This window comes from Chamaea fasciata, unplaced genomic scaffold, assembly GCF_029207755.1.
Source record: "Chamaea fasciata isolate MVZ Bird 193981 ecotype frontalis unplaced genomic scaffold, bChaFas1.0.hap1 SCAF_1, whole genome shotgun sequence".
NCBI classification, from domain to species: domain Eukaryota; kingdom Metazoa; phylum Chordata; class Aves; order Passeriformes; family Sylviidae; genus Chamaea; species Chamaea fasciata.
In genome coordinates, this window is record NW_027094086.1 from 4245607 (window position 1) to 4266533 (window position 20927).

At 41.4% G+C, this 20927-nt stretch overlaps 1 protein-coding gene across 2 annotated transcripts in view; it reads right to left on the reverse strand.

Moving 5' to 3' along the window:
- Nucleotides 1–14311, reverse strand: part of DENND3 (DENN domain containing 3) — a 31809-nt gene extending 17498 nt beyond the window's left edge. For both annotated transcript variants that reach the window (XM_066175368.1, XM_066175377.1), the window contains exons 1-6: nucleotides 14167–14311; nucleotides 8119–8392; nucleotides 7454–7569; nucleotides 6805–6944; nucleotides 1357–1468; nucleotides 80–199 (exon numbers count right to left, since the gene is read on the reverse strand). In XM_066175368.1, coding sequence (XP_066031465.1) covers nucleotides 80–199; nucleotides 1357–1468; nucleotides 6805–6944; nucleotides 7454–7569; nucleotides 8119–8392; nucleotides 14167–14250 — 846 coding nt within the window. In that variant the 5' untranslated portion in view covers nucleotides 14251–14311. The remainder of the gene's footprint in view (nucleotides 1–79; nucleotides 200–1356; nucleotides 1469–6804; nucleotides 6945–7453; nucleotides 7570–8118; nucleotides 8393–14166) is intronic.
- Nucleotides 14312–20927: the final 6616 nt, after the last annotated feature.

Genomic DNA, 20927 nt, shown 5'->3' on the forward strand with positions numbered 1-20927 from the left:
TCTTGATTTTTTTTCCCTAAATTACAAATTACCAGTACTGTTAATCTCTAAAACATTTTAAAGTACAAGTTAGTTTTACCTGCAGCACCTGCTCTGGCTTGAAACACAGCAATGGAAGATGGAGATTCAAGTCAATAATTGGACTGTCCGGATCCTCTCGAGAAGGAATTATTATTTGAAGGGGCTTCATATGAAATACCTGCAATAACAGATGGTCTCTGTTTACTCCTTAATGAAAATGTTCCCACAGCACATATAATTCAGGATTTTAGTGCCAACTAAAAAATATTAACTTTAATTGAGAGCAAGAAGGTATTTGCAGGTATTTGCAGCCTGCAGAAAAGTGAAATAAAAGGAGAGGGAAATAGTCAAAGATATAATTACTAGTTTGAAAGATTAATATGGACTTGTCTCCTCTCATTCTCATAGGATGATTGGCCAGTAAATTTTTTTTAGAAACATCTTTTATCAGAATTAAACTTGCATTACTATAAGCATAACAAAATCATTGAATTTATATTTGTAGATACAACTGGGAAATCAAAACTACTGATGAAATTCATATTGGAAATAGGAAAAATATGAACAAAATAAGTGAGATTAGGTTGTCATGCTAATAAAGTAAAACAAGCCAAAAGGAACCAGGTCTTAGTGCTTCAGATATTTCAGCTCATATCTCTGGGGGTCGGGTCCTGCACTTGTTGGATACTTCAGCACTCACAGCTGGTTTAGCCAATCATTCAGATATTTTTCAGCTATGCTATTTTTCCTCCACTGCTAACCCCTCACCCCAGAGTCAAGGAATGCAGTTGAGGAGAAGTCCATGGCTGAATTTCGGTTTCCCTAGAAGCCATTGCAGTAGATAACGGAGTGTGTGCTGAAATCCCTGACCCAGCTGACATCTGACTTGACTTGGGAAGGGTCAGAAAGAAACAAATACACAGCACTGAATACAAATATTGATGTGAGTTTCCCCTCTCAGCTTGGTCTTATCCAGGCAGCAGACAGCTCAACACTTCATCCACTACACTCTGTTCTGCTGCCGCCAGACCTGCCCAGGCATCATCTCAGACCACAAATAGCAGGCATGAGCCAAAGCCTTCCCAGAGGAGTATTAAAAACTAAAGAACATGACTGGTCTGCCAGCACTCCAGCCTGAACCTTGGGCACACTTATTTTCTCTCCTAATAATGCATTGCCTGATTTTTAAAGCACAGGTATTGACATCAATTTCACATCACCAAGTAATCTCTGACCTGACACTCATGAATGTCACCCAGTTTATTGAAAACAGCATCTTAGGATCTTAGAAGACATAATGTTTAAATCATTATGAAATTCAGGAGGAGTAATTACCAAGTGGAGTGGTCCTGGTGGCGGGCTGGGGATTAAAAACAGCTTTGCTGCAAATTCTTTTATGTGCTCCTCGACATCTAAATCCCTGAAAGGTCGTAGCTGCACTAGTAAGCTGTAATTAAATGATAGGAAATTACTTATCAATAGTAACATGCAAACACAAAAAACTCTTTCTGCTGATAATCTAGAAAAAAATTATTAGGAGTAATGAAGCTATTATTTCAGCTAATTAATTTCTAATTTATTAGATACTTGAGCAGCTTCATTAAATTTTAATGATGCTGCTGTGTCAAAAGCAGAGATTTTTGGACTCCCATGCATAAAGTACTGCTGCATTATATCCATCAGAGGACACAGCACAGTGGTTTGATGGCCAAAGGAAATCAGGTGTGAGGTGAGATGGTGAGATGTAGCTACAGCAAGTGTCTTATAGAGAGGAACCAACACCCACAGCTGCAATATTGCCTTGGTGTTCCTCCCATCCCAAGCATCAGACACCAGCTCTGAGATGGAAAACAGCACCAGAGGAAAAGAGAGGTTGTAGACCTGAGTTTGACTGCAGAGGAATGTGAAGCAAGAGCCATATTTAGCATAAGGCTTAGGCCTGTATGGACACTGCTCTTTGCTGTCATTCCTGCCCACACAAAGAATAAGAACGTTTGTGCAAACCTGTCAAATGTTTCTGGTTTAAAACTGTATTAACCTAACAAAGGTCACATGGTTTACATCATACACCAAATCAATTCTGGAACATTTAAACATCCACATTATCAAGACTGAAAACTATGAACTATATGCTATGAAAACTATGAACTATATGCTCCCACAGCAGTTCTGAGATATAACAATTACCAATTCAGATATTTGTGGTCACAAAGGGTGTTTTGTTCAATAGAAGATACACTTGCACGTTTATAGCAAAAACCCCAAATCTTTACAAAATCAGAAATCCAGACCTGCAAATTTATATATACAGAAACTAGGAACTGAATATGGTTGTCTTCTCCCTTGAAGTTTTACTTCAGTTTGCAGTTTTACTGGTTTCCTGCAGAAAAACACTTGCTCTTCAGGAAGGAAGCAACTGAATAGGTCAAGAGATATAAAAGGATCCAGAACACTATATTTGCGTACAGCATTTAGATTCCAGAAAAAAAGTACATTCTTTCATATATTACTGCACTTTTATATGAAATATTTAAATTCACTATTTTCCTATTTGAAGAAAGTCCTGGGCTGTTACATACATATTTTCAAAAAGTCCATCAACACTTCAGGGGTGCAGAGAAGGTGGAATTTAAGAATTATCGCAGAAAACCAGACAGTAGAACCATCAATTTAAAGAAATATTCTGTCACACTTAGTGATGCCTCAGATTTGGCCCAACAAGGTAAGCAGACCTGTCTTTTTTTCCTTTGAGACAAAAAGCTCTTATCAAGACGTCCAGTAAATGTCACAACAGAAACAACGTGACTGAGAAAGCAGCAGATGTACAGAGAGGACAGTCAGAGCTCCCTAATCAGGACATGGTGCCCATTAATGCAGCCCAACAGTGAGCTGACAGCTCTGCACTGCAAACGTCTGCAGAGATAAATGAAGTAATCTCTGAAACACTCAAGCGGAGAGCTAAGGAGTTTATGAACCTTTCATTACAGCTATTAACTGTCCACAGACAGGTGTTTCAGAAAGCAAGAGCAGCCCAGAATAGGCCCTTTGTACTGCCTCAGTGCTGGGAGCTATTTGCACACTCCCACCTTTTTTCAAGGCAGCTGAAAGGATGAATACATAGGTTGGAAGATTTACTGTTTGAATGGAGCCTATTCATCCATCCAAGACAGGAGTTCATCCAGGAGATTACTGCCAGGAATATTTCACTTTTCATGCAGTATAACAGATTGAGGTAATACTCCATGTGCAAAGTGCCAAAACCTCTCAAGTTAAACTGAACCTTTTCAAAATATGTAGAATAATCCAACAGCCACCGTGCTGTGAATCTTCAGGTGCACATCTGCTTGCTTTGGAGAATGGCAGACACACTCCACACAAAATGTTCTGGATTTGGAAGCACTGTGTGCTGGCAATATGGAAATTAGTTATAAAATTAATGGCACAGGATACAAAGACCTTCATTACTATGATGACAGCTTGCAGATTCCCTTGCAGTTCAAAGCACCTGCATGGATTTATAACTTGATGTTGCCTGTGCATCTCAGCTTGGTTCAGTTTTCAGTTGTGATTTCTACTCAGCCACTTGAAAAAGTTTAGGAACCTGGATTTTATCTAGGAATACTTATGTTTAAAAAATGGCTTTGATGATTTTTCTGACTGAAAACAAGTACCATCTCACCTAAAAACAATTCTGTGCACTTAGGTACTGAAGAAAATAATCTATGTACAGAATTCTGGAGGAAAAGGAAACCTTTTGCTGCAAAAAAAAATCCTGAATGGAAGCAGAACCCCTTTAGATGCCACTCCAACACCAGATCTTCAGGAGCAACAGCATTCTTGCACTAGGTATCACAATGAAAGGTCTACACTGTAGAAACAGGTGGTTTCAGGTCCACCAGAAAGTGCTTTCAGAACTCCTGACTGGAGAATGATTAATCAGTTGAAGCATCCTGCAAAACCCCTCTGCAGCATACCAAGGATACAAGTATGCTGTTGAAGGTGTTATTATTTGTTAAGAGGCAGTGCTACCTGAGTACATTCAAGCAGTGGAAACACTTAATTAGATTTTTAACCCATTGGTCACCTGATGACACACAATAACTCCCTTTCTGGTTTACAGAAATACAATGTCAGTGCTTTGTAATGTCCCAAAAAGTCAGAACATCTCCAGCTGTACAGGACACTACACTCAAAATATCTTATAGAGGTTTCAGCTGTAATTGTTTATGTTGTATTCAGAACAGCCACACACTCCAGCAGCTGTTTCATGCCACATGGAAACATTTCAGTGGTAGAACCCAAATAAGGAAAACTGGTACCTCTCCACCCCTTCCCTCCACCCTAGTGTAATCTTGGCACAATGAAACACTTTCTCTAAAAAAACTCAAGACACCAAAACCAGAAGAGCAGACATTCTGAAAAGAGCCATTAAATACTACCAAGAAAACGAAAATTTAAAAAAAAAATACAGAATAAAATTTAATGGAAACCTAATCAGTTGAGTTTCCAGTACCGTGGGAAATGCCAACACCAAATTCAGCTCTGTCACTGGCATTACCCACCCCCTCCTTTCAGTTACACACACTCCCATCTCACAGATGCAGCAGCAAAAAGGAGAAGAGCAGTGCAGCTGTGTGAAAAATTCCCGTTAAGAGACCAGGACAACACACAAGACAAATATGGAAGGTTATTGACCTCTTGAGCTTCCCTATAATTATTCACATATTTACAAATCACTTTAAGCTCAGATTGTAGGGTACTGATCAATCTGAACTCCTCTCAGAAACAAGTGCACACTCAAAAGAGAAAAGCCATCTGTGGACATTAATGCTTTAAATAGGTACGAAACCCCTCTACATGTGATCAAGGCAGAGGTGTTTAACCATAATGTTTCAATAATTAAAAAGTTTAAAATACCCACACAGAGGCAAAAGCCGATCTAGAGAGTTAAATCTTATCTGGATACTGTCTCCTCTAAAGAGATACAAGAACTAGAAACACTTTCACAACATCTGGAATTTTCCATAATTGTCCTGAAGATTTTCCCACTTTTCCCTCAGTGGGCTCTTTCAAAATCCGTTTGCCAATTGACTGCTCCTCCCAGCTCAGAGATGTCTCACTTCAGAGAAGAAATTACTCACTTATGGATACTCTACATAAACCACTGGTGAGTGAGTACTGCAACTGCCAAGCTGAACCCATACTATTTCTCTCCCAGTGGAAAGCTGGTGTGAGGTGAGCCCTCTCACAGGCTGAGCTCACAGTGTAAAAGCAGCAGGAATCCTACTATAAAAGCTGTATGGAAACAGTAGCCACAGCTGTAGCCACAGCTGGAAGAGTTCCATATGCAGATTAGCAGTGACTTGAGATTTGAGACTTATGAAAGGCAGCAGTGAAACATTTCCTGCAATCCAAGGGCTGATGTAATTCACTTAAATATAAAGTGGGGGGAAGGGGGGGCAGGTGATCTGGGCAGGAAAGGAGAAAGGAAAACAAACATTTCCTTTTTATTTCACTGGACATTTATTTTGATTTCACAGTGACCTGTGCACATCCTGTTCCCATCATGTTGATGTCCCTTGTCCACGTTAAACCCCTTCACTAATCCTTTAAAAATGACAGAGCAGAGGTACATGCCCTTAAAAGAGCTGCCAGAGTGACTGATTTCTGATCTCACAGCCTTTTTGAGTCCGTGTCTAAAACACCCAGGAGGAAGGCACTGCTTTGCTCCTCCAGGGCTCTCTTCCTCCACCCAAGGAAAGCCAGTCCGTGCTCCTAGAAGATCCAAATCCATAGCATGGGGTGGGGAAATGAGTGTTTAGGTCCCATTTGGTCTGGAGCCAGTTAGGGGCTGGGGATGCACCTCAGCTGGTACCCAGGGAGTGTTCCCTTGCTCATCTGCTCAGGATATGAGCACCAGCAGAACAAAGGGGAAGACTCAAGCTCCAACCTAAAACCCCAACATCTTTCAACTTATGTACAAGAAGCAAACACCTGCAACTGGATTCAGATTTCACTCTAGAAAGCTTGACTGAAATTTAGTGAAGAAAGCCTCTTCTACCTTTGGATAACAGGTCTGCAAGTGTAGACACACAGTAATGTCCAATGTATACAGACAGGTCCCCCAATGTGAGAGGTTTTAATCCAAAATAGATGTAAATAGATCTTTGTAATTTAACAATAAAGTAACATCAAAATAAGTGAAATTACTTAATAATAAGAGAGACCCATGTTCACTTACCTTTTAAACTGTCTACACTGCAGAGTATTTGATTGTTTCTTACCAGTGTATCCTAAGAATTTCTCTCCTAATTCTACAGCACCCAAGTAACCACTCCACTTTCTTAAGTGACTTGGTTTATTTCCCCAAAATGTCATTAACTGCTTATTAATACATATATTCATGTTCTTATGACATTTATTTGGTGCATTATAAAAAGCTACTTGGGCTTTGAAAGCAATTTTCATAAGAGTGGCAAAATTACAGTTAACCCTCTTCCAAAAAAAAAATAATATCTGTAAAATACCCATTCCCACACATTAGCAAAAACTCCCAAAGGAAACGAAGACAACATCACAACTAATTCCCTTGGTATTCAGAATTTGCACTTACTGTCTGGGCAACACTGACGTAGCATTTCCTCTTTTTCCTCTCCTACACAACCTTAACATAAAACTAACCATTGCTTTAGCATCACACAGCTCTCCTGACCACATCAAGCAAATTCAGCTATTAAAAACCTGCAGTCATTTCCAGCAGAAAAACAGGGGAGCAAATCTTACCAAGAGAGACAATCCTTGAGGGCACTAAAATATGGGTATCTGGATATAACACAAATAGCGCAGGGCACAAAACAGACAGGCACCTTCCCAGTCTGTGCAGGTTCCCAATGGCTCTGCCCATTCAAGGAGCTGGAGACATCCTGCAAGGAAACTGCACATTAATGTCTTTATAATCATGAATTTACGGCTGATGTTTTCTTGAGAACCTTAGAGATGTGATATCCAATTCCCTCTATATTTCAAAGGGATTTGAATGTCTATCTCCCTTTAGGTCTTCAGAAAAATGTCAGCCTACAAGACTTAAACAACATGTATTAAAAAGAATTTCAGTACAAAATGTATTTAGAAAGAACAACTTACATTGTTCGGAAAGAACAATCTTTACCAAAAAACCATCCAGGGGGTAAAGTCTGCTCCTAACTATCCAAATCTCCTAAATTAAATCCGTAACAATTTTTCCTAATGCAATGTGTTCCAAAGTACCTAATTTAAAATGGCAATATGAAAGTATGATTTGTCCTGTACTCCTCCAAACAGAAAAACACACCTGCTATCTAATTGGATAAATTAAATTCCACATTATTTTCAAGGTGTTTTGCTTTTATATATTTTAATATGTTTTAATAGAAGAATGAGTTAAATAACATACTTGCATAGACTGGTAGTACTGTGCAACAACACCATATGTTCTGTTACCACAGACGTCAGTGAAGACCAGGAAATGGATGTGGTCCTCTTTTGATTCAGAAGTTACATAAAGTCCTCCTGAAATGAAGGCAGCAACCATATTTTTAATTAGATATTTAACTAGAGCTGTGTGAAAGACAATTCATGACAAATACTGCACATTGCCACTTCATTTCAAGAGAAATGTTTCATTTTAAGGGATTAAAATGTAATACACAGTCCACTAGAACTAAAGGTTGCTACAGAGGCTGTAATCTGCACACTATTGAAGAAGCAAAAATGAAATTATTCTGCATTTTCAGTGACAAAATAAAATAAATGGGTTTAAATAACTTTTTTTTTCCCCAAGATATTAAAAAGGTCTGCAATAATGGCACACATATTAAAACTTTTCCAATTAAATGTGGAAGAAATACTCACCACTTCAGGTGTATCAAAACACCAAATGAAAAGTGAGAAAGTACTCAGCCATTTTGGGTTGAAAAATAATTTTTCACATGTGTGCATGTTTGGACTTCACTCAAACCAAGATTTACCAACAAGGGCTAAAAAATAAGGGCTGAACTACGGGTCAAGAAATATTTACATTAAGACAGTTCTCAACAAGAAGTGTGAACCCTCATGTACCTGGGAAGCAGAGCTGTGGCAAAGCAATAAGATCAATGTCCTTTGGAACTGTCACATCTTCTGTGTCAGGTGCTTTCTGCTCCCCGTTGAGGCTCTTCACATTTTCAATCTTGGGTCTCTCTTTTTTCTTTCGGAAGGACCGGCGTTTGCTTTTATTCAAGTTATTACCAGCATTAATCACCTGAACATCATCTCTGCTGATAAATGGAGGAACAAATACAGAAAGAACTTCTGGATCAAGGGGAGGAAGACTTTTGAGTTTTCTTTGAGTGCCCTATAGAAAAAAAAAAAACACACACAAAACAAACATTAGGTTTACACACATCCTGATATGTGGGGTTTTTTCATAATTTTAAACTCTGGGTTTTTTTCTCTACCCTTAAAACTGTGGATTTAGAATATATTTTTCTGCTTCCTAAATAATTAATTTTTCCTTTTAAGTTTTTGTTTTATGCATGTTAATGCAAGGAAAATAGGCATTTTTAGCAGGCAAGGAATCCTTCATCATTCAAAATGCCCCATATCAGTATTATGCCTTTGGCAAAAGAAACTAACAAGTATCAAATACCACATTTCCTCCATTTCAGTGTTAAGATATACATAAGCTATACTTAAAATAAACACTTGCAATAAGAGAAACCAGGCAACAAACAAACAAAAAGAAAGAGAAACAGCTGAGCCTCTTAGATAAGTCTTTGTTCAATTTCAGGAAAAGCTTCCTTTCAACTCAGATAACGTGTACCAAATAAAAAAAACCCAAACAACACAAACACAGACTTTCACAAGACAACGCTTAACTTTACAAGGCTATTTTAAAAAGCACAATTAAAAACTACAATCACTGTTACAATAAACACAACTTTAAGACACTGAAGCCATGAGAATTCCTCCATGTACTGATGACTCAGTTGAACAGGCACCCCAAGAGCACGTATGAAACAACATTTTTCGCAAGCAGCTTTGCAAAGTATGACTGGCCTGAAATGAAAAGCCGAGGAGGAAGTGATCAGAGAGATTTCTTTGTACTTGGGAGCACTTTTTGTATTCTTGACCGTATAGTCAAGCCAAGTAGCTGCATTTCCAATTACTTCATTGCAACTTTAATTCTTCCTGCAAGGTTAAAAAAACAAGTAAAAGCTTTGTTTAACCAACGGATGTTTGGAAACAGGAAAGGCGAGCCTCACTGTGGTAAAAAGTTGTTTCATTTTCAATTTTTTGCAAATATCTCCAAAGTCAGATGAGGTGAAGCATACATGCTGCTTTTCTCACCAGATATGATGCAAGATGCTCCTTGAGAACCAGTGCTGGCCTCACTCATCATTTCCCTATTTTTTTTTCTCAAGAGCTACAACATAGAAAGCTCTGTTGCCAATCTTCCACTGTCCAGATTTTGAGACAGAAGTCTAAGCTCTTACATCCCAGTATATGACTACTAATAGGTTTTTTACCACACTTGAGCATCATAGAAAAAATATGAGGGAATACTTCATGACATATTAGTTATGGTATCTTAAATTCCATAAACTACACCGTATTTATAATAGGATACGCCAAAGAAACTACTTCAGTAAAAATATGAAGGAAAAAAACCACACTTTGAATGAACAAAGAGCCTTAACTAGAAGTAAATTGGAGTGGGAAAGAGAAGTTCAAGTAAGTATCCAGTGGGATAGTCAAAAGATAGCAGTGACTTTAAAAAGCACATCCCAAATTGGCGTACTGAGTGCTACATCTTCGCATGCTAAGAATTTCAAGTGTTATTTCCTTAGTTGGCAGCTGACAAAGGTAGTGAAGAAACTTGAAACAAAGATAAATTCAACATGATCACCCTCAAACTAACATGCAGCTAAACATTTCAGGAGGAAATTAACAATTAAGGCTCAGCCCTGAGGCTGTTATGCAAGAAAAACACAGACATACTCCAGTAGTAGCAATCTCAACTTGGCAGATTTGCCCTGCTGAGGTTTTTAGACAGAGCTGCTTTGACAGGGCAATCCCTGACTTACACTGAGGCATCTCTGTGCTCCAAAGTGCTGGATGGCAGCCAGCAATTTAATGGCCTCACAGACTAACAGCTCCTGAAATGGCAGATCCTTGATGTCTTGAACTACTACAGAGACATTAAACACCATTTTTCCCCACAGAACAGCACTGTCAGCACTGTCGCTGACCCACTGACTCAGTCTCCAGCATCTGAGTCAGCTCATATTAATGTCTTGGCCAAAGTCACATCTTCTTACTCCTTGAGTTCAGGGATAGTGAACAGGCAGCAACAGAAAAATATTCACTTGTTTCTGCTCTTCTTTAAACATTTTATCTTTGCTGCTGCTACTGTTACTTCTTCACTTTGAAATACTTCCCTTTTGTAGCTTCTTGCTACCAAATCTCCTTGCATCATACATAGCTTCTTACAAACTGAAGTGGGGACTTTTACTCCATCCCCATTTGCAGACGGTGTTCCTGTAACAGCACTGCTGAAAATGACACCAATACAAGACAGACTTTTACAATGACTACACTATTCAGACACAAACTGTAGTGTGTTGAAACCACAAATGAGAGCATGACTTCAGCTATCTGGTGTTTCCTTGAACTCATTCTCCTCTTCCCATGACTGAAGAAGTTAATTTCACTTTGACTGCCATGAAAGAACTGGTTTCTTTAACAAATAATTAGGCAGGGAAAGTATGAAGTCTCAGAAAAATTAGATTGGGCAGGACAATTAGGATGTAGTAATAGAAAAAAAAAAAAAAAAAAGAATGGTTTTAAATCAACAGAGAGCAGGTTTAGATTAGCTGTTAAGGAGAAATTCTTTATTGTGAGGGTAGTGAGGCACTGGAACAGGTTGCCCAGAGAAGCTGTGGATGCTCCATCCCTGGAAGTGCCCAAAGTCAGGCTGGATGGAGCTCTGAGCAACGTGGTTTAGTGGAAGGTGTTCCTGCACCATGGCAGGGGCATTGGAACTGGGTGATCTTTAAGGTCCCTTCCAACCCAAACAATTGTAGGATGATCTCTGCAGATTCTTGTGCAACTTTTTGCTCAAACTCATAAGGTTGACATTAGGTCTGGTTGCATTGGGTTTCATCCAGTCAAGTTTCAGAAGTCCCTCTAGAAGGAGATTCCTCCTCTCTTATGCCCCAGCCCTCAGCATAGCTTCTTCTGGTCTCACTCTTGTTTGCCAGCAGTTCTCCAGTATAAAGGTACCCAAATGTGGGACAGTATTCCAGATGTGAACTCAAGTGTTTTGAGTAATAACAATAATAATCCCTTCCCTTTGCCTGTGAGCCACAGCTCTGAAGATGCAGGCCATTACACAGTTACTTTTCAAACAACCACACAACAGCTTGGGTTGGGAGGGACTTTAAATTGTCATCTTATTTGAATCTTCCTGCCACGGGCAGGGGCATCTTCCACTAAACCGAGCTGCCTAAAGCCCCACCCAATTAGACCTGGAACACTTCCAGGGCTGGTGCATCCACAACTTCCCTGAGGAACCTGTGGCAGTGCCTCACCACCCTCACAGTAAAATCCTCCCTAATATCTAAACTAGCCCTGTCCTCTGTCAGTTGAAGCCATTCCCCCCTGTTCTATCGCTCCATACCCTTGTCTGAAGACCCTCTCCAGCTCTCTTGGAGCCCCTTCAGGTGCTGAAAGTCCACAATAAGCCTTCTCTTCTCCACGCCAAACAGCCTCAGCTCACTCAGACTTTCTTCATATGAGAGCTGCTCCTCTAACAATCTTTGTAGGCCTCCTCTGGACCCAATTCCAAGAGCTCTATGTCTTTCCTGTCCTTAGGACCCCAGAGCTGGATTAGCACTCCAGGTAGAGCAGAGGGGCTGAATCTTCTCCCTCACCTGCTGCCCACACTGCTTTGGATGCAGCCCAGGACATGTTTGGCTTTCTGGGCTGCAAGTGCACATGGCCAGGGCAAGCCAAATCTCCCATCCACCAGCACTCCCAAGTCTTTCCTGGCAGGGCTCCCTGCATCACCCAACCTGTACCAAAAGTAGGGACTGCTCTGACTCAGGCACAGCACCTTGCACTTGGCTTTGTTGATTCCCAGGGCTCCCATGGATTCACTTCTAGAGCTCTTCCAGATGCTTTTCACTGCAACAAGTACACATCGCTGACCGATGCTCAATCTGATCACACCTCATTTCTTTCAGGCACCTTGACAGCCAGGGAGGCATTACAAGCAGGAAAAAAAATGTTTTGGTGGTTATGTCTGCATCAGCAGGGCCAGAGAGCACAAGACAATCTCTGTACCACTGACTGTGGTGGGCAGATACAGAACCCACCAACGGAACCTGTCAAAGATCTGAGACCCGTCACGGACAGTTTGCACACGCTTGCCAAACCAAACCCCAGCTTTATAGCTGTAGATAACTTAAGGAAAAGAAGAACTTCTGTACGTTTCATTCTTACAAAATACACACTTCCAGCGCTTAAAAAGAATCTCTAGCTGAAAATAGCAGCCTTTGATCTTTTTAAATTGAAATCTCAGAGTGACACTTTTCTTGGCAATAAGGATAAGCAATGGATGACAGCCCAGAAACTTCTGTTTCAGGAGCTTCAGTGGAAGACTGTTTTTTTTTCCTGGAGTTCCCATCAACAGCAGGTCAGTCATATAAAACTTTTCTTACTATGGGGGTGGGTTATATCATAGTCCCATTTACTTCATTTGCTTTATCACTCCATTAAGGATACACCAATACACTGTGAAGATCACGATTTGAAGGATTTCACTACTTTCATTTGGAATGTTATCATCTCTCAGTAAAGTCTTTACTTTCTATAGTCATTAAAATTAGCCATAAAAACATATTCCACTCTCCTCATGGAGATAGTGCTGCAGAAGGAAAAGGAAGTGGAGTAAATCTGTAAGTTTGCTCTAAGACAGTGATTGAAATCCCCGTGGTGCAACAGCTTGCAGGGACTTCACTGAAGTTCATATCAACAAAAGAAGAGTCTACATTCTTTTCTGACACCTTTTTGTATCTTGAGTAAAGAAACAATTCAGAACCCTCAGTGTGATCAGAATATCAGAATGGCTTCTGCTTTCTATAGCCGATTTCTTATCTGTTGTTGCACAGGTTTGTTTTTTTTTCAGAAAGCAGTGAGAACAAACTAAGCAAACTGGAATGAATAATAAATTCCCCTTCCTTTGGGTTCACTTCTCAGGCTTCTGATAAAACACCATGTACACACTGATTTCACAAGTCTGGTGCTGACATTTAGGAACTACTTTCTCGTTCTGAAGGTACACATGAATGAGATCCTGGAATGTGAACCTCTCTCTACTTGGCTGTTATCAGTTAAGAAGCTGACATCAGCAAAAGCTGTCTCCTGAGCGAGTGAACAAGCAACAAGCCCAACAAAGACTTCTTTATCTAATGCTATTAGAGCACAATCAAATTCAAGTTCAAGCAGAGCAATTGAGATCCCTGGGAGCTGTCTGGCTTTTGTTTGCACGTGCTGGCACCAGAGCTCTTCCCACAGCTCTTCCCACTGCGGGGCAGCTCGTAGGTATAGAACAAACCCGTCAGCACACCTGAACCAAGCAGAACCAGGAGGAGGAGGGCTGTCATTGTGAGGGCACAAGTGAATAATTATAAACAAATTATAAACCACACATTCAAAGCAGCAACCGACCCATCAGCTCCTGCCGTATCCGAGTGGCACAGGTTACGCCAAACTCAGAGCACTTGAGCTCACGGGGTTTTAGATCTCGTGTTTTCCTGAGGATACAAGTCACCAGCCTTTATTCTTTCGCTTTTCTCTCCAGCAGAAGACAGGACGTGGATGGAGTAACACCCAGTAAAGAAGGCATCGTTAAGCGTTTTGCTGTCCCTGCTTGTGAGTTCTACAGTGAGTTCTCCATCTAAACTCAGACCTTCGGAAAAGCGCAGCTTCCTCACACCGCTACCAAATTCTCCCTGGTTTGCTGACGTTCGCCTGTCAAAACAACTTTCTGTTGGGATATTCCAGCTCCATCCGCTGACAAACCCAGCCCCACGCACTGGCACCGCCCGCCCGAACCCCGCTCACCTGGAGCAGAGCCCGCACCCGCTCTCTGGGTGCACCGACCAGCAGACAGATCTCCAGCAGGCCCGAGGGCAGCACGTCCTCCATGGCACACCGGGGACAGGGCGGCTCCTTCCCTGCGGGCAGCGGCTCCTTCCCGCGGGACAGCGGCGCCTTCCCGCCCCCAGCGCCGCCCGGTCCCTCCCCGCGGGGCGGGCGGGAGCGCCCGATGCCGCGCACGGGAACCCGCCCCGTCCGTCGCTACTCTGCGTAATTTGATTGGTTGCCTTGCCTGTCACTCTAGGGAGATATGGCCAATCAGAATGGCAGGAGGTGTGGCGGGCAGGCTGGGGGCGGGGCTTTGCGGTGGGAGCGCTGAGGGGACGCGGGGCTGGGGTCTGAGGCGCTGCGGTCTGGGGTGGTTGAGGTCTCAGGACTGAGGGATGAGAGATAAGAGGTGGGAGCTGAGGGGCTGGGAGTTGAGAGTTGGAAGGATGAGGTGCTGGAGGATGATGGGCTCTGGGCTGAGGGGCTTAGGGTTGAGGGACTGAGAGCTGAGGGGTTGAGGGGCTCAGGGCTGAAGGCTGAGGGACTGAGGACTTAGGGTGCAGGGCTGAGGGGCTGACATACCACTGGCCCCGTTAAAAACTTGTGATGGAGTTTGTGATTTAGTCACGCAATTTCCAGGTTGGCATAACCAAGGACTGTATTTGCTAGTTTTAAGCAACAAGGTGAGGACCTAACTCAAACAAGAGGAGTCTCCAGTTGCTCCATCCCTGGAAGTGTTCAAGACGAGGCTGGATGGGGTTCTGAGCAGCCTGACCTAGTGTAAGGTGTCCCTGCCCATGGCGGGGACTTGGAACTGCATGAGCTTTAAGTTCCCTTCCAACCCAAACCATTCCGTGATTCTTTCCTCACCTCATTTCACTGTCTCACCGGGACAGCCCCTGGGAAAGCCACTTCCCGACTCAAGGTCGAGTTAATTTTTCTCCACGGGCTGTTTTCCTCGTGGGGCTGCTGGCCCACAGGGGTTGAGGTGCCCCAGGGCTGCCTTGTCACCCTGTCAGACGTGGGTGATGTCATGGTCTGGCGCCTTGTTCAGCACAGCCATTCCCTGCTGTTTGCTGCAGGTGACTCAGCAGGACTGTCACTTCAGCAGGACTGTGTCACTGCCACTACACGGGAGTTTTCTATTTATGTTACCACTGGTCACAGTTTCAATGGACTGTAAGCACAGAGCTGGTGCAGGCTGCGTAGTGTTTCCCCTCTGGAGCAGCAGAGGCACAGCACAGGGAACTCCGAGGTTTCTTCTTGAGTTGCTTAATCTAAATACACCATGAGTCACTCCGTATGTATTGGCTCTGTGCAGATCTTCACTGAGAGAATGTAATTCCTCCTGGACCGGAGCATAAAGTACCCGAAACTAGAGGTCGGTTTCTCTGAAACTGGAGGTAGGAGATAAAGTTCCATCACAACCACAAACGTTTTTGTGGACTAGTGGTCAGGTATTTTAAATGCAAAACCATTCCCAGTCTAAATGGTTCCAGAATTTCATGAACTTGTCAGTTCAGGGGTCAAAACAGGTTTCCTCAAAAAGTATAAAGATCGAGGTGTTTTTGTTATTTCGGGGGGGGGGGGTGGTATCTGATTTTTTGTGGTTTTAAAACTCAGGAGTATATGGCCACTGGTCATCTTAAATTTTGAGGAAGACACACATCGAGGTTATAGGAAACTGTTCATATAGCAGTGACTAAAAGAAGAAAATTCTTGAAAACCTAAAAGTTTCAGGGATCAGTTCTCCCAAGTGGTAGAAGATCCAAGGCTCAAAGATTTATATTCATGAACTTTGAGGTCATGAGGGATTGTTAAAATGATCTTGTTTAGCCTGTGTGGCCCAGGTCACAGATTCAGAGTGAGTCCTGTATTAATGCTGTGACTTCTGGCTGAGGCCATGCAGTAGGAATTGTTAACAGTCACTGTTAAATGTTGGGCATCTCATTTTTAGTTTCACTTTTTAGCTTAGCTCTTTGTCACTGGATCGTGTTACATTGGCTGTTGCTTGAACAGACTTTTTACTATAAAAAGACCTCTCTGCAGAGTTCAAGATTATTAATCTCTGTTCCTGAGAGATCATACAACTCATATTTTTAAAACTCCTTTCCTGATCACTTGTATGCATCTTTTCTCAAAAAGTTCAAAATTTTGCAGTATTATTTTTGAATTAGGAACACCAAAACCAAAGCTGTATTACTGCTGAATGCTCAGTGGTAAATCACATTGCTGTTTCTGACTGATATCCCCACTTAATTTAAACAGAGACAGACAGATACATGAATCATTCAGAAAGGGTGTAGTGTTTAATTAGTTATCCACTGCAACACAACAGAGTTTTCTTAGGGTTATTACTGCCAGCATGACAACCCTGCATCTTACACTGCTTGACCTATGACTATGACCAAGCATTTGACCATATTATAAAAAAATTACAAATGAACCAAGGCTATTAAGCAATTCAGGTCACCCATAGTTAATTAATCTGCATCATGATTATCTTCTGATTTCTCTGCTATCTGCAATGATAAATACTGGATGATTCTTGTTCATAATTAATGTAGCCCTCAAAGCAAAGATACGGTGAAGTTATTATCAAAACAGAACTCCAAGATGAAAGGTACTAATGTTAGTCTGGTAAAATCTCAAGAACCCTGGAAGCAGGAAACCTGCTATATGGGGTCACTGGTAAGAGACAAAATCATTCACACAGAGAACTCCTCTGTGCTAAAAGAGATTCATGTAGTTGAGTAACTTTCTTTCTAAGAAAAGTTGTCAACTGAGGAAGAAATGCCAGCTTTTAATATGTGTTTTCTTTTAGTAAGATCACAAATACAGTAAATGAATGCTTGTTTGTTAACTCTCTGAGGTGGTACTGGGCTGTTGAATGCAGAAAAAAATGCTGTTCTTGATTTGTCTTCAACATAGAAAAAGCTTTATCAGACCTACAGGGCCATATCTGAATCATTAAAGATTCTCTTGGCATAGAATTTAATTTACCTTCCAAACACAGAAGGTTTCTGTTTTAACCAGACTGTCTCTGATAAGGGGAGAAAACCGTTTCACCAGTTGTGTTTCTTTGGTGTGATCTTGCTTGTAAAATAACTGAGTGACTTGTTGAGTTGTAGATGCCTACACTGCAAACACCTCAGCCCTGAGGCATGTGGGCCAGATGAAGAGTCAGGACTCTGCATTTCAGGAGAGCAAATTTTCAGCTCTGTAAGGAATTCATGAATGGCACCCCCTGGGAAACTGCTCTCAAGGAACTAAAAAGAGCTGGCAACTCTCTGAGGACAAAATTCTTCGAGTGCAAGAGTGTTTAATTCCCATGTGTAAGAAATGAAGCAAGGAAGGCAGGAGAATGCCATGGGTCAGTCAGGACCTCCTGGTCCTCATGGAGTGTAAGAAGGAAATGCACAAGCAGTAGAACAAGACAGGGATCCTGGGAAGAATACTGGGACACTGCCCAGATGTAGAGATGGGATCAAGAAACCCAATGGCACAACTGAAGCTGAATTTGTCAAGGGATTTTACAGCTGTGTTGGTCAAAACTGGAAGATTAAAGAAAGAGTCCACACACCGCTCCCCCAACACACACAGATAAATAAGACAGGAGAACTGCAGGAAACCAACATAGAGAAGTCAGATTTTCACTCATGCTTGTGCCCCTTTCCAAACAGTGGTGAAAACTACACATTGACTAACTGAGGGGTTGTGCATCCTGCAGAGTTTCACCATGATGGGTGTAAGGTCTGCAGGAATTTTCATTTTGAAACTGAATACAGACATCACTCATGTTCTGCAGGTTTACTAATAGTTAAATCCCTTCCTTGGGCTTATGATCAAGCTTGTGGCACAGGAGTATCTGTAGGTGAGAACTGAAACTCAGACCACTGCTACCTTCCACTGCCTGGCTCACAGGAAGATACACTGTCCAGAGAGGAGATGGGTATCCCATCCATGGAAACATTCACGTCAGGCTGGACAGGGCTCTGAGCAGCCTAGCTGAAGATGTCTCTGCTCATTGCAGGGGGTTTGGACTTGGTGACCTTTAAAGGTCACTTCCAACCCCAACTATTCCACGATTCTGGTTTATGTGTCTATGCTGAGCACGATTGCATAAATAAGAAATCGTTATTCTGCCCAGTAAGAACTGTGTGTTCTAGCCAAAGAGAAGAAACGACACACAGCTTGACCTGTGCTGCTCTACTACATATCAGACAACTCTTTGCAGTCTGGAAGTTCATTTAAAAACACCACCTCTCAGGATTTTAAACTCCTTATCTCTAAATACAGTTCTTATGTTCTTAACATCAAGGTCATTCATAGGGTGAGGGATTTATTTTGAACAAAACTCAGGGAATCAGATTGACATATTCTCTCCAATGTTAGCATTTCTCATTTTATATTCCTTCTTCCAGAATAATGAAGCAGGAGACTTCTGTGAATCTGCAGCGAAAGATCTTTACTGACAGACCTAACATTTCTTTCATTCAGGACAGTTCACTTTCTAAATTTACACTAAAATTAGCAACCAAGCAACTACTGACTATGCAAATCAAATCAGATCAGGATTTTCAAATTAGGGCCCTGCACAGACTTAAAATTCCTCTCTCAGTGCCTCAGAGACTTATTGCCATTCTTAATAATGCTATAAAAACCTACTATGAGAATTCTTTAATGTTACAGGTGTTGTCCAACTGAGTGCAATGACTTTGGCCTCAAAATTATTCTGTAAGAGATCACCAGGTTCAGCATAAACATGTCAGAGGGCAAGGAGGACAGTTCAGAGGTCTCTGCACCTATTAACAGTTTCATTTGCATCTTCTTTTTTTTACTTGGCTTGTCTGGTTTGTGCTGTCACCATTTATGGAATTACGGGATGCAAATTTTCTGCAACACTGACTGTCATTTGTCATGCATCTCTTTAAGAATACATGGATGTGTTTCACTGGCATGACAGAAAAATGCCAGCATGGAGCAGGTTTTACAATGTGTCAACTTGTGGGATTTGTGTTCTCAGCTTGAACCTGCTCACATGCTGGAGAAGTCACCTACTGCCTCCTATTTCCTCAGGTCTTGACCTGTGGAAATGTACCCCCCAATTCAACCTTTTGTAGGGAAACACACCCCTTAAAGCTCACATCCCTGTGATTTATCTACATGTGCCAAAGGATTTTGTTGTGTTTCTCTCTGAGAAAGGCAGAGCATGTATTAAAATCAGGCCTGGAGCTGTACTGTCTCCATCCTCAGAGGTTTTCAAAAAGAGACTGAAGAAAGCTGTGAGCAAACTGGGCTGACTTGACAGCTGACCCTGCTTCGTGCAGGAGGTTGGACTACAGATCTCCTGAGGTTCTCTCTGACATTGATGATTCGGCCGTTCTTGGGGGCTCTGTGTACTAACACAGCAGGAGGGTTAAAAATTCGTATTTGAAGGAAACAAGATGTGAGAATTATAGCAAAACAAAACAGGGACAACCCTCAGCCAGTTGTACAGTAAATGACCTTTCAAAGGAACACAGTTTTTCTGTGATGGAATAACTGAGTCCCAAGGAAACAGCTTTGGGTGTCAATGCAGCACTTACTTCTCATCACCTCTATATTTCTGATAAGGAGGCTGGCTGTAGTTTTATTTTTTTAAAGGAAAAAAATGGTGAAAGTCCTAGGAGGGAAAAAAAAAGAGATTATCTTTATCACAGCCCCCACATCTAGAGAGATGTAGCAACACAGAGCTGTCAGGCCTTGGCAAAGAACCAGACTAATGTGAGTGCTCTGAATATTAGAAACACTTTGCATTGTAGATACTGTGAGATATTCCTGAGGCTACAGAAGAGCTTATTCCTGAATCTCATCACTCCAGGGGCAGTTTTAGCAGTGTTTTATTTATGTGGGATGCATAACGTGTCCCTCAAATCTGACTGACTAATATGACATTTATTATACTTCCAGTTCTTTACCATCTGGCACAATCTTGGGCAGCCAAGGAGATTTTGCAGCTGCTTTTTATAGTAGCATTAAGATTTCATAGCATTTGTTCTTTTACAGCATTGCTGTAAGAGAAATGCAGACTCAGAATTCCTGAAGTAGTGGGACAAGAGAGGGAAGAGGTCAATTAGTGCACAAAGATGGTCAGTCAGATACAGAAAACAAAATTTCAGATAGACCAGGTTTTGTGTAATAGCTTCTTGTATACATCACTGTAAGAAGCCTTAAACTACATCAGCATAGATATCTTCATTCATAACTATGAACTGCTTTTTGCTTTTTTTAATTTAATAAAGTATGGTTGCTTTTTCTCCCTGGAATCTGGGGAATCTCTTGGGATACTCCACTGTGTTCAGAAAAGATCTATCAGCAGTTTCATAGCTCAACAAAAGCACCGTATAGTAAACTTCACCCTTAATTAATTTTAGCTTAGTTCAATGCATGTTAAAAGCCAAACACTTTCTCTCTTGATTTTTATGTAGCAGCCCTTACATCACTCTCGTTATGAAAAAACAGCATATGTAAACAAAATGACCTTTGTTATATAAGAAACAATCTTCTCTAAGCTGGTGAACTGTTTATATATAAAAACGTTGTTCATTTTTAAATATTCACATAACAAGGCTGTTGAAGAAGATTAATCCAGGCTTGGATCCAACCAGAATAGCCATCTCCTGTTCCATATAAAATAACCAGCTTCCAAGTGACCTCTGCTTATCTCCAGATAAAAAAATGCTTTAAGAAGAACC